The sequence below is a fragment of the Notolabrus celidotus genome, chromosome 19 (assembly GCF_009762535.1).
Source record: "Notolabrus celidotus isolate fNotCel1 chromosome 19, fNotCel1.pri, whole genome shotgun sequence".
Lineage (NCBI taxonomy): Eukaryota > Metazoa > Chordata > Actinopteri > Labriformes > Labridae > Notolabrus > Notolabrus celidotus.
In genome coordinates, this window is record NC_048290.1 from 8302197 (window position 1) to 8317068 (window position 14872).

At 38.6% G+C, this 14872-nt stretch overlaps 1 protein-coding gene across 1 annotated transcript; it reads right to left on the reverse strand.

Moving 5' to 3' along the window:
• Positions 1-245: 245 nt before the first annotated feature.
• dolpp1 (dolichyldiphosphatase 1) lies at positions 246-8289 on the reverse strand. Its single transcript, XM_034710264.1, has 8 exons — positions 8080-8289; positions 5927-6027; positions 5700-5784; positions 4526-4625; positions 4077-4175; positions 2247-2375; positions 2013-2102; positions 246-1695 (listed from the first exon to the last, which is right to left on the reverse strand). The coding sequence occupies exons 1-8, from the start codon at positions 8153-8155 to the stop codon at positions 1659-1661; spliced, it is 717 nt and encodes a 238-aa protein (XP_034566155.1). The 5' UTR covers positions 8156-8289; the 3' UTR covers positions 246-1658.
• Between the last annotated feature and the right edge of the window lie 6583 nt (positions 8290-14872).

Genomic DNA, 14872 nt, shown 5'->3' on the forward strand with positions numbered 1-14872 from the left:
TAGTCACTTCATGCTGGGACAGGGGTCAGCATGGGCACCCTGACTGGTTTGTGGCTATGCAACAAGCTAGAGTAGCTCTTTTGTTGTATTCGACCACATTGGCTAGCCCTCACTCCCTGCAAGCACCAGTGAGCTTTGGCTATCCATGACTCTGTTGCCCCACCCAGGAAATACACACCACGGTACAAATCCTTAGGAGTTCAAAAGGTGATGCCATGGCTTCAAAACAAGATGCATGAGCCATGTGTCGTACATAAACACATTTTTATTCAGCCTGATATAGGTTACACATGGAAAAAAATCAGATTCTAAGAGAACTACTTCCCTTTGTGGAGCTAATGATATGACAGTTTTAAATCAGCTTCAGATCCCCACCTGACAGCTTACAACATCAGCTGCCGTGGGCTGTGAGGATATTAAGCATAATCGCATGCTACGACTGACCTGAGGCTTTTTTTTCTTTCTTTCTTTCTTCTAAAATAATACAAAAAGGAAACACATCCCTTCGGAAGTCATTGTGTGTGTTTTGTCAATAAGTGATATGGAATGTTATTTTGGAAATGCAGGTTTAATAAAAAAAAAAAGGAAAACTGTCCTCTGCTACAGCAGAAAACGAGATCAAAAGAAAAAAAAGGTATATGGTTTCCCAGAATTCTGTTCCCTGGCTGCTACCGTGAGTGAGGCATTCAATAAAACAAACAAAAAACACCTCAGTCCAAAGCGTCCAACAACAAAAACCTGCTGCTGCGAGTCAATCTCCTAATCCTCACATGTGGATATGAAGAGAAACCACAACCTGGATGCTCAATAGTACATTAGGTACATTAAATTTACACAGCTTGCAGATCAGCTTTGGAGTCTAGTATAGTAGGACTGACAGTCATAGATACAAAGCAAAGACTGATGAGGGAAAACAAGGGGAGGGTCTTCTTAACATTAACTAGTGTTAGTCGTCTTTTTTCTTTCTTACTTTAAATGTCACAAAGTGCAAATTTTCATTTATATTACAGAACCAATTCTTGTAAGAAATTCTTTTTTAATTATATAACAATGAAAAAGGAAAAAAAAAAAAACTAACCATAACCCAACCTCCCTCCCCACTCTGTCCCACCAGCTATCATCAGAAGAGTTAAAAAAAGGAATCACTAAATACATGCTGCAATGACGCCCACCAATCCGTCTGACCAAAGCCTCCTTATCAGGGCTCCTCCAATCTCTTACAGTACACTGTAACTGTCAGCGTGCGTTTATAGTTAAAATATATATTAATCTATCATTAAATAGTATGCCTCTTGCACAGTCTTGCATGCACTGAAGAGCATTGTGGGCAAGCTGTACAAGAAGGAGAGGCGTGTGGACGGACTTGCTCAGGCTGTAGGCTCCGGGTCAGGTCCAGGCACTCTGTCGCCACCTGTAAACGGTTTCTGCCCTTGTCTCCTCGCAACCACGTCAGTCCAGAAGATGGTTCTCCAGTGTGTTTTTATCGAGTGAGCATTTGTTTGTTCCTGTGTGTAACAAGAGTGTGGGTGTGTCTGTGTCTATGTGGGGTGTGTGTGTGTGTGTGTGTGTGTGTGTGTGTGTGTGTGTGTGTGTGTGTGTGTGTGTGTGTGTGTGTTTTTGTGGTCCTAAACTCAGTTTTCACAAAAGATATGTGCAGATCACTGAAGTTTTGTTCCAAGCTTTCGTTGTCTGTTCCTGGAAGAACAAATGAAGAGGGTTAAAAGAATGAAAGATGGAGGATATTTCAAAACAAAAGACATAAAGTGCAAAGGTACAGCTTCATTTTTAGAAGCAAAGGTGACGCGTCTGTAGACGTAAAAGACGTAACGGCATCAAAAGAGAGAAGTGTGAGGTAGATGGAGCCCTCCCCTTAATGAGTCAGGGTTTCATTTTTCCTCGTACTGATCTTTAACTTTAGGTGCCATTACATCCCTCGTCAGCGAACCTCTTACACTGTCTAAATCACCATGATGCATGATTTAACAAACTGTACGTCCAGAACACGAACTCACCTTGCCTCTGATCTGGTCACTGTATACTCAAACCATAAGATGTTGGGGATCAGGCTTGTGTCTCGCACCAGGAAGTACTCTGATATTGGCCTATGAGTAGTGACAGAGGAAAGTGAAGGAACATATAATTAGAGCAGCCATAATGAAGCAGTTTAAGTCACGTATTCAGGCTGAGGAGGATCTGTCTTCCCCTGTGAGACAAGAAGGAAGCAGAGAAATGAGGGCGCTACTTACCATGCTGCTATTTTGGGGAATAATGGTGTCAGCACCTCTTGTGTGAAAAAGAACCACACTATGCCAATTGTACTACCAGTCACTCCGCCGTAGAAAACCTGGCTCCAGGTGTGATACAACAGGTACACCCTGACGATAAGGAAGAGAAAGAAAACACATGATTTGATGGTGAAGTTCGTCACGGAACAAAGTCCTGCAGCATGCAACAGCATCGCACCTCGAGTGTTCACACGGTCAGAGCGGCGTTTCACAGGAAAAAGCACAGCTGCTTCCTTTGCCAAAGCGAGCCAAACAACACTCACACAGCTTTTGTATACATGTGCTCTGAGCATGCAGTTACTAAGAGGGTCAACAGATCTGTTATCAATGAAATATTAATATTTCCAAAGTTATAAAATGAGGAAACTAATGAAGAAGCACAGATGGGACTTCAACCACAGCTGTGATGATCTATGAATAATTCAATGACATGAGCTGGTTTCATTTGTTTTCTATGGTTGTAGATTGAACATCTTAGGATTCCTGACTTCTGGTAACACAGGAATGGAAACTTTTAGGAGTATTTTCATCATTTTCTAACATTTGATTGACCAAAAAATGAATGATGACAGTTATTAATAATGTGAAAAACAATGTTTATGATGTTTCAAATTGATTTATTAAAGAGTTCTCTCCTAAGAGCAAGCAACATCCCACTTATTAGTACTTTTAGACGTATTAACACACAGAGGTCACATTTTAAAACAGGCATGTGATCAGCCTCAGACAACAGAAGCTTCTCAACTTCATAATTTTGGAACCTATAGTTTTGCATTAGGATGCACGGATTGTGAGATTCAGCGTCGATACCAATGTTTAAAATAATTTAACAGAATCAATTCCAATTTTGTCATTCTTTGGATCTGTTTTCCAGATTATCTGTAATCCCCTCACACTTCTGACATTTTCTGTTTGACCGTGAAAACAGACCACACATAAGCACACAGCACCCCTCATCTTCTTCAGCCCAAAATAACAAAAAAAAAACCTTCTGAGAATCAGCAGTTAGGTTAAAGCGACACAACAGATAAACATTGGCTACTGACATCAGTTCATGGCTCATTATTTTTTAGAAGGCTGATGTTCTTTAATAGTGCAGATATCAGCTCATAAAGCTGTTACTGACTCATCTATGCATCCTGAGTTAGAAACGGTTTAGTTTACGAGTGCTAAGGTGAGACACATTTAGTAGTTCACTCCTTAACCAGGACAGTTGTAGTGGTAAAACCATAGACTGTATAAATAATGGATGTAGTATCCGTGACATCACCCATCTGTTCCTGAAGCGCTGTTTTGAAAACGATTGTCAGAGGGAGCCATATTGGAAATGCTTCAAGAGGTGTGCTTTGAGCCTCCTAGCCAACAGATACAGTGTACCTGCCTGTCAGTCAGTCATGTTTATTTCTGCTGTAAAGATCGTCTTTTTTTAATGGGTGTGTATGTTGTTTCCATTGTTTCTGCAGCCAGCCTAAAGTGGACGCTCTATGAATTGCAGTTTATAACACTTCCGCATGGTCTTCATATTTAGAGACCGGAGGTTGCCGCTTCGGTACAACTTTTTGAAAGCACACTTAACTTCTGGATTTCTCCAACAAGCCTTTTAAAGTCTAACAGCTATAGACCACATCATGCATAACAAACCTGCTATAGTGAGACAGATAATAACAATAAAAGTTATAACACACAAACACACTTTAATCATAACCCACTATTTCACAACGTCATTGTTTCTGCATTCACTCTATGTTTTAGAAATTACCTGGAAGACCTGAGGTTAGGACATTGGCTTACCTGCTGTATGAGACTGTTAAGGCTATGCCCAACAGGATGATGGACAGTATGTGTCTCCATAGCAGGTCCACACATCGGGCATTGTTTGTTTGATGCATTCTGAAAAGAGAGCTCAGCGTGAGTTTACAACCTGACATTGGTCTCATGAGTAATATTTAAAATGTAGTTCAAGTAATTATGAAAGAATGGTCTGATATAGGGTAGTTCAAAGAGAGTTAAAAATTACTTATTTTCTCTTAATATGATGCAATCAATCACATGTTTGAGACATGTAAGAATAACACACTGAACTCAACATTGAAAGTTTAACAGAACATTTTCACCCAGTTACTAATCTACTAAAATGACTTAGATGGTGGGAATAAAAATTAACTACTAGAGTTTCAGAGCTGCATGCTTCAACATGAAACCTCCCAAAATACACACACACACAAAACAAACAAGCTCACCTTAAATAAAGGAAAAGAAAGAAGTAAACAACAAAGAACCAGATAAGCTGGGAGTGACTGGAGGGCATCCCATACTCTGTGTGTAAGGTGGAGTGAGCCCCTGCAGAAAGACCAAAGAACAGGATATTGACATTTACAACACGGAAACCATCTTCATAAGACCCTGCTGAACAAATAACATCAAAGAGTTTTTAAAAAGAAGAAGAAACATCTCCAATATGTATAACGTCATTTGTGTGTCTTCACTGTTTGTTTGAGTGTATGATTTTTTACTGAATGATTGGATTTAATCTAACATTTAATGTAGGCTGCCCAAGTATGACTGCTGGCTGTTTCTACATTCTTCTTTTCTTTTCAGTGATGATCTCCCCTTCTCTGGAACCTTACACATAAAGTGCGACCACTGACACATGCAATGCTGCCGGTCATCAAAGGAAGGAAGAAAGAGAGGGAGAGAGAGATAGGCCATACGTCCATCTTGATAATGCATTGACTGTACTGCATGTCGTGGTGAAATATGAAGCTTCTCATCGACTGTTTTTAAAGTTATGTGCAGATAGTTGCTGCCCATGTCACTCTACACTCTTAGTTTTGGATCGTTGCAAAATGCTACATCATTTACAATATGACATCCTGTTGGAATAACAGGATATCGAGTGAAACAATTCATAACACTGGTTGTGTTTTTGGGCGTCTTTATAAAATGTACTGCTGATGAAAACTGTCAAAGATCAGACACATAGAAACACATGTTTGTATCCCAAAAAAAACCCAACAATTCTCATATTCTTGCTTTTCAAATTGAAGGATTCTTCACTTTATCCTGTCTTGTAACTTTAATACCTCTGGATTTGGGACTGTGGGACTACTGTGTCTGATGTAGATATTACTTTGGCCTCCTTTCTTTTCAAAATAAACGCTAAGCAGAACTTAACCATGGCATCGGTGTCATGCTTTGACTATGAAAAACAAGGTTGATCCCTTAATTTCTTTAGAGCAACCAATGATACAAAGCCCATGTTTTGAGTGTTTTGTACAAGGCAGAAATACCAGCCTCCCCTTATAAAGCTAGCTTATTAAGTGAATATAAGATGCTCATTATGTGATTGGTACCATGAGTAGATATTCTGTTGCAAGTTGCCCAATCCTGTTATCAACTAGTTGCATCATTTACCTGCACATGGGCGCGGCTCTCTGAGAATGTGCTTTAGCAGCCAGTTCACCCCTTCATTTAGGATGAGCCCACCAAAGAAGGAGATCTGTTTGAAGAAGTGCACAGGTCAATATATTGGCCCCTAAAACATATGACCTATCTGTTATAACTGTCTGTGATATTCAGGAAATTGACAAAATTAAAGTGATGCTCTTTCTGCAAAACACCACTGAAAGTGCAAAACTCACCGTGTGCAGCTCCCGTTTAAACACTATGAGTGTGACAAAACCCACAAGAATTGCAATGGGCAGGAGGCTGATGTAGGCCAGTGCATGTCCGGTCAGATCACCTGAAACATAGTAACACGTTAATAAAGTTTAGCAGAGGTGGACAGTAACAAAGTAAATCTACATGAGTACAGTACTTAAGGACATTTTTTTTGTATCTGTACTTTGCTTGAGTATTATTTTTGGGGATACTTATCACTTTTACTCCACTACAATCAGAAGACAATTATTGTACTTTTCACTTCACTACATTTCTATCAGTGCTCTAGTTACTCTGTACTTTTGCTTTGAAGTCAGCTCATGAATTTCCTTCTCTTTTCTGAAATCTGATCCCTAAGACAGTAAAATGTGTTTGTGTAGTTCTGTCTGTCTCAGTGGTTTAGTCGTATCTTTATATCGTGCGTCTCCACGGTTGAACGTGGAGCAAACACAGAGCATCACTCAGATCAGGCAGTTCATTTAGAGGTGGTAATGATGGCTATAATTCTTCTAATAATAATACATTTACTTTATATAGCGCTGTTCAAAAGGAGAAGAAAGAAAGAAAGGTACTTTATTAATCCCCAGGGGGGAAATTCAATTTTCAAAGTTCAAAAACTCAAAGACACTGTACAATTGTTAAAATCAATACAAGCAAAAAACAAACAACACAGATCAAACAAAACAACAGTACAATCACAAATTAAAAGCTAACTTAAAAGGTGAGTTTTTAAAAGAGATTTGAATGCTGAAGGGTCAGAGCAGTTTTGGATATGGGAGGGGAGTGAGTTCCAGAGCACACATTGCCATATCTGCAGCCCGTGTTAGAGGTTTTTGAAATGAGGAATGATAAGTATCGTTTAAAATGTTCTCCCTGTTTCCCACTCTGCCCAAACATACAAACATTCACAGTCCAACCTGAGAAAGCGTGTTGAGCTACGTTACTTTATTTTATTTTATTCTATTTTATTCTATTCTATTTTACCTTTGTCATTGATATTATTATTGTTATTATATTTTTTAACTATGTTAGTACATTGTTGTATTCCCCTGTCCCGTCTTGTAAGCTGCTGTAACAAAAGAATTTCCCTCAATGGGGCACAAATAAAATATGTCTTATCTTATGTTAACATTTGTTTCATTCCAGATGAACATTTCCAACTAAGTTGTCTGTTCTTGGAGTAACTTAGTTGCTGTTTTTATTCCATGGTATAGTTTTTAGAGATTTAAAATAATGGTTTCTAAATAAACAGAATATACTCCTATGTATTCTTGACTGCACTTGTGTATTTTGAAAATACAAAGTTTCAAGATTTTTTAAGAGCTACTTTGAATACTTAAAGTATTTTTAAACGCAAATACTCCAGTACTTTAACTCAAGTAATAATCTGACAGAGCAACTTTCACTTGTATTGGAGTAATATTTGACATGGAGTATCTATACTTTGACTTAAGTAATGAAGTTTAGCCATTATTACATAAAGCCCAGTGCAGCAGCAGCTACCTAGCAGTGGTGGGAGTGACACTTGGAGGTACTCAGTGAACCCGGATGGATGAATTGTTCAACTCTTTAAACAAAGTGTGATGCTGATTTGTTAAATACGCTGAACGAGTTTTTATATAAAGTATAACACCATATAATTTTACAGAGTTTAGAATCTTTGTGCAATGTGGGTTATGCTAGTTAAATCAAAGAGAATCAGACCAAGGAGCTAGCTAACACCTTAGCTATAGCAACGGCTACTTTCCTGTGGGGCGAAATAGACATTTATTTACACCACCGTCAAACTCCTATTTTCCCCTTCAGAGTGCTTGGATTTGGGGAAATATTTAGGACATGACTTTGCATATTTATTCTTCCCCAATAGAACATATTGGAGCCGATATTGAAATAGCTAACAGGCTAACTAGCCTTCATTGTGGACGTTGTCTCCCACTGCGCATGCGTGGCTGTCTCACAGTTTGGCAGTCCGGGCTTCATTCCCCGCTGAGCTTCAGGTTTTACAGCGGCTCACAGTTTGGCAGCAGCTCCATCGGCCGCGTGCATTCAGTACCAAACAAGCACCCGCACACTTCCAAAATTACAAAGCGGCTCCCGGGCTCAGTTGTAAGAGAAATACATCAGATTTACTCACCCTCAGGGAACTCTACGTGTGTCAAAGATATGGACCGCCATCGAGGTGGTGCCGAGCACTGCTCTTCCAACGCCATCTTACCCGGACACAGCCGGGCTGTCCCAGTGAAACGCCCCAGACACGTGCTCCACCAATGGTGAACCAAGCTCTGTGCTGGAGCGGGTTCCCGGCAGCTGAGGAGCCGTCCAATCCCAGCCGCACACCCAAGATGAGATATTTAGCCCATAGAGGAGAATTATTGAATGAGCGAAAAAACACAAAGTCCAGTACCCCACATTAAAGCAGAGAACTGAACTCATTCAGAAAACTGGGAGGACTTTCATGATGATTGAATCTGTGTAGCTTATTTATAAGATAAGATAAGGTAAGATATTACTTGATTGATCCCTAGGGGGGGAATTCAGTTGTTGCAGCAACCCAGACATAAGTACAATCAAGAAAAAGTTCCAATTAGTAAAATAAAATAAGTACAAATAAAAATAGATAAAGATAGAATACAATTTAGATATATACAATTTTACAAATGGAATTTAGATAAATGCAAATGTTACAAATGCATTAAATAGCAGTAATTACAGGCAGTATCAAAAAATGTTTCAGTATTGACAGGTTGACATGGTGTGATTAGGCATGGCAAGGCAAGGCAGCTTTATTTGTATAGTGCATTTCCTACACAAGGGCAACTCAATGTGCTTTACATTAAAACATTAAAAGCATTGGAAACATTCAGACAGGCATAAAAGAACATAATTAAAATGACAAATATAATAAAACAGAAAAGAAAAGGAAAATTAGAAATACATTAAAAATTACATTAAAATTTGAATTTAAAGTGGGTTAAAATGAGCTAAGATAGGAAGGCAGTGGCAAATAAAAAAGTCTTAGTCTTTGATTTAAAAGAGGGTGAGAGTTGGAGCGGACCTACAGCTTTCAGGGAGTTTGTTCCAGATGTGTGGTGCATAATTACTAAATGCTGCAGTGGGGCAGTGGTCAGCGTTTATGTTCTCAACTGGATCATCAAATAAACACTCATCACCCAACCCACACGGCTTATCAATTAGCCTATTGTAAAAGTGACTTTAATTTTTTGTTGCAAAATGAATCTTAAAAACTGTTTATGTCGACTATTTAAAGATATATCCTTTTTTATATGGCAAACTGTATTCATTTGGCATACTTATTTGCCTAATCCTTTCATCCAAAGCAACTTACAAAAGCTGTATTCATGGTTACAGTCCCAAAATAGCGAGGATCATGCATCAAATCAAGCTTTAATGCTAATATTTCCTGAAAAATGTATGTATTGTTTTGTGTACATTCATTATATCAATAAGGATGGCCCAACTCTTCTTTAAACATAACATTTTGACTATCTTTAAGGTATGATTCAACACAGGACTGCCGTATTAGACTGCTGAAAGCTAAAAATTATTATCATTATTTAAACTACAAATGTTCAGTTTGTTTTCATAAAGGAAAAAAAGACAACCTAAAACAAATATTGTGTCACTGCCAATATGTCAAAACAAGTAAGTAAGCTATACTATGTTGTTGAAAGCAATGTGACTTAAGCTTGAACTATAATATCATATTGACATCATGTAACACATGATTTATTCCATCCATATGATGAATCATATGACACATCATAGAACAAAAACAAAGAGAGAGCAGATATAGACATTTGATGTGGCCATGTTCAGGAAAAGTTTCAACAAATCTTGTTGATTTTGAGGGGACATGCAGATGATTCTCACTGGTTGTGTTTGCTGTACTGCGATTTTAGAGGGCATAGTCTAACTAGGAAGAAATACAAACATGTCCTGAAAAAATACCTCACTGTGGAGAGAGCAGAAGCAGGCCTATCAAGCTTTTTAGACTTGATCAAGATTTAAGTAAGTGTTGTGCACCCTCCTCTGGACTGACAATGAATCACCACAGAGCTCCATCTTATCTCTGCATCCTACTGAGTAGATTTAAAAGTCTAATTATCCATGTGAGAATCCTGCAACAAATCTCACCCATGTTTTCATTGTTTCAGCAACTCTTATAGAACAAAAGGAAAGAAACCTTTTATGATTCTTTAGGGTTTAGTAAAGCAGAAAAGGGACAAATATGATGTAACATTTGAATAGTCTGCACCATGGCTCTGTAAGGCCGAAAGTAGGCCCATCGTATTCAATACACATTGTAGATTAAAAGTTATCAAATGATTCTGGGTACATAAAAACGGTGAGGCCTTAACAGGGGGCCAAGGTTGGTTGTTATTTTATGTTCCACATATTCACTTCAAATGTGGTCAATAAAGCATTCAGACCTTGCTGAAGAATCTTTCTTCACACTGTTAGATTTCTTGCCTGGCAACACGTTAAATTTAGACGTCTCACCACAGAACAGGAAGTTATTTGAACTCCTTCATACAATGTTCTATTTGCTTAAAATTTCATATACTTGATCAAAGTCTATCCCTGAACACATCTATATACTGGTTTCTCAACAATAGTCATAATGCCACCCTGTGGATATACATTGTAACTTATACATAGAATGCCTGATCTCCTGCAGATGTACAGGTTTACTGACGGTACAAACCTCAGCTCATCTACATTTACATTTTGTTCATAGTGATAGCACCACCTGGTGGATCCAAGCAGCATTATCTCCTATATACAGTCTTGAATTTGTTTTCAATATTAACTGTCTGATTAATGCACTATCATGAACATTCCTACAGATGATAACTTGGTTAGTCACAGCCCCACCTCCTGCTTAAAATTGGAACTACAATGTTCACTCTGTGCTTAAAATTACCCATGTATTCTGGCAGTCTCAGCCTAAACAGATCTAGATATACAGTATATTTGATTCCTACAGCTTCACAAACACGTTGCAGTTGCGACACGCCCCAATGTGCATAAAGGTACAAGGGCCCATACATTGCCGCTTGTGGCTTTAATTGTTCTGATGTTGGACTGTGGGAGTACAGACCATGGTTTTGAATTACCATAATATACTGGCAAGCAAACGAACACCCACAAGTAAGCACTGGACAGTAGCACAGTAGAGTAGTGGTAAGGACTGCTGCCTCATGTTGAGAAGGCTGTTGATTCAAAGCTGGTACTGGATGAAGAATGGTTCATGGCTGCAGGAAGAAAGCAGACAAAGTGCAGGAAGAGAGCAGACAAAGTGCAGGGATAGCGCAGGGAAGGAGAGAGCAGGGTTAATGCAGGGAGAGTGCATTGATGCAAGGAGAAGGCAGGGAGATACAGGAAGTGTGCATTGGTGTATGGGTGCAGGGAGCGAGCAGGGGTAGTGCAGGGAGCGAGCAGAGGTAGTGCAGGGAGCAAGCAGAGGTAGTGCAGGGAGTGAGCAGGGGCAGGCAGTGTAAGGAGAGAGCAGGGGTAGTGCAGGGGGAGAGCAGGGGTAGGGAGAGAGCAAGGGTAGTGCAGGGGGAGAGCAGGGGTAGGGAGAGAGCAAGGGTAGTACAGGGAGTGAGCAGAGAAAGTGTAGGGACAGAGCAGAGAAAGTGCAGGGAGAGAGCAGGGGTAGTGCAGGGAGCGAGGAGAGAAAGCGTCGGGAGCGAGCAGGGAAAGTGCAGGGATAGAGCAGGGGTAGTGTAGGAAGCTAGCAGGGAAAGTGCAGGAAGGGAGTAGGGGTAGTGTAGGGAGAGAGCAGTGAAAGTGCAGGGGTAGTGTAGGGTAAGCAACTGTTTGCTGGAAAAGTGCAGGGAAAGCACAAGAAAAAACTGCATATTTTAAAGAGCTTTATATTAAAAGTCATCTCACTTATTACTTCTTTTTTAGGGGGTGAAGTTTGTTATTTTTAATAAAAATAATCAATCTATATTCATTTGTATTTTAAATATAAGTACAAGAACATAAGAAATACAAATGTTATGTTTCAGCATAATGTGATATCCAGTGGAAGATCAATCAAATGAGACATTATAGTTGGGAAAAGGCATAGTAAACATGTTTAATAACCAAAAATAACATTTAATATGGAGAATCAAAATCAATTTACAGTTTGTGCTTACATGTAAATCAACAATAGAAAAGACAAAAGGCATGAATAGGACACTTGTAATGTACAGCAGTGACTTGAAGAAAAAATAAAGCAATCATTCTTCTTACATTTTGGCCGTCTGAGATTCTATACTCTATTAAATATACGCTCAAAGGAGAGTCCATGCTGGAATTTTGACTCAGATGATTATACCTTCCTCAACATTTTCTTGAGCTTATTTCTAATTGATGTTTTCAAAACTAACAACAACAAGAGCTAAGTCTGGGTCTTTATGTTGCAGGGATACACTAATTAATGCATTTCAGATTATCTACACTGTTTACATGCAAAGGCTGTTGGAGGAATTCAGATTCTCTCAGAACACAGAAAAAGCAGACCAATGTGTGAACACAAGACTTAACATTTGCATAACTGCATTAACCCGCACAATGCATTCTTGCAAATATATTTCATACTCTACATTAAACAGGGAGAAGGGGGATATTTTTTTATATGTATGTTTTCAGGGATTGCACCACACACGGTATAAATTAAATTAATGAACATTTCAAAGATGAAAACCAAAGCTTTGGATGGAATGAAACACTTCCATTTAACTTTGTTTTTGGAAAAGATAGTTCTCTACTGTACAGTTATTATACTCTAGATACTACAGTTAGTCATATGATGCAATAAATAATTCAATATGTTTGTTAAACTCTTACAGATTATTCAAGGAGGGCTATTTGACATTCCTGTATCTTCCTGCTTTTTGGATAAAGTGCAAAATGCTTAAAAACAAAAGCTGCACGTCCGTCATAAGAAAAGAGCTCTACTTTTTGTAAAAAGCTTTACATTTGAAGAAAAAACAGAAATAATACTACAATGCTGACTCTTAACAAAGCCAGTACAGTGTTGAATACAACATGGGGGTGTTGCATTGTGATGTTTAAGAGCCAAAGAAACAGATGTGCTGCAGCAAGAGCTGGTCTTGGAATTTTCAAGACCACAAAAAACACATCTGTATGACAGTGAATAATGAATATCAGACTCCCTTGTGATTGTATGATAAGCTAGTGAAATCAAAGTGCCTTTAAATCGATGAAATTGAAAATAATTTGACAGGATTTTCTTCCCTTATCTCATTTATGCAGGCAGCAACAAGCATACATTCTTTACTTCTAATGCCATTTACAATAAATAATCTGATTTTACATTAGATGAGTTATCCAAGTTAGGAGGAAACACAGCCCAGTGCATCCCCTGTGTCTCTGACAGTATTTCACAATGAGTCGTTAGGATACCAAGAGAATTGACCTCCAGTGCTGCCTAAAATGTGGTAGGCATTTTAGTGTATTGCTAGCAGAGTGTGTAATGATCGTCAAAGCTGGAAAAATGTCAGCAACAAGTGTTTTTCCACCAACATTATGTATATATTATTAACTGCACGAGTATTCCAAGTGTACTGGCATCTTCCAATACTTGTGTCTAGCTGTGAATCTGTATCATGAAAGATAAAATGGTATCAAAACATCTCTAACGTCACATAACGGGAGAAAACAAAAGCAGTCAGAAGTTCTCATCAGTGCACTTGTAAGGTATGTTACAGTCAGACTGTACAACGCCCAGTTCTTCATTATAGGTCTTCATGACGTCAGACACAACACAACAATAATCTTGCTAAGTCTAGTAGATGGCACTGGTTGCTCTCTTTAAAAAAAAAAGTCTCTGTACTTTGTGAAAGGCCTGGACACAGCAGTCGGCCTCTATTTACAGAAAACACCTCAACAATACGAGAGCGGTAAGAAAGTGAAATGGATGATGGCTGGGTTCTGTTTAGCTGCTTCAGGTTCCACCTCCTGGTACTGTGCATGCTAGGTGTTCACTCACGCAGCATCTGAGCTTTTCCCTCTATGACCGGTTAAAGCTCCTGTGAGGAGTTTTTAGCTGCTTGTGAAACAGACTGAAATCAGTGTCCATGTCTCTTTCTGACCTAAAACAGCAAAAGAGATCATTGACAAGAAAAGCGACTACTTCTATATGGTTATTTTTAACGCCTGTAACCACTGACGGGGGGTGGGTGTCAGACCGAGTGATTAACTGTATGCTGATGATTCAATCTTTTTTCTTCACATTTTCCAGGTCAAAATTTCTCATTGAGTGAGTAATTTGACTGTTAAGACATCTTTTTGTCATGAAACCCTAATTACGCAAAATTAGCAAAGACAGTTTTGTCCACAGGGGGCGCCAAAATCATGGGGAAAAAATCCTCAAAGGAGCTTTAAAGTACCAGGGGTAGAAAAAAACATTAAATGATAACTCCAGCCTCATTAATTTTATATATTAAAATTACTAGTATTTTGTTACTTGTTTACTTTTCTACTCTGTGACTTAAAGCTTTGAATTATGTAAATTTCCAGACCAAATATTTGGAAGTAGTTTTTCCAATCAATAATTTGACTGTATGAGTCTGTAAACACAAATCAAACATTACCCATTTCCTTATATTGATTTCTACAATGTCACTTCCTGAGAGCACTGTTACAGACTTCTGTTCTCTGTTACACCATTCAAACTAATATCCTATGTTTTATGTAATAAGACAGATATTTCATTAGTAAGAGGGAGGTATCTTTTCAGGCCACCTATAAGTGATATTATTCTTATTTTTCACATCATATCAGAGGAATTACTGAGACTTTGAAATGACAAGCACGTTATCTAGCTAAGCTGATTTAGCATTGTCTTATTTAAGATTGAACACACTTTTCTACTGCTTTCTTTTGGC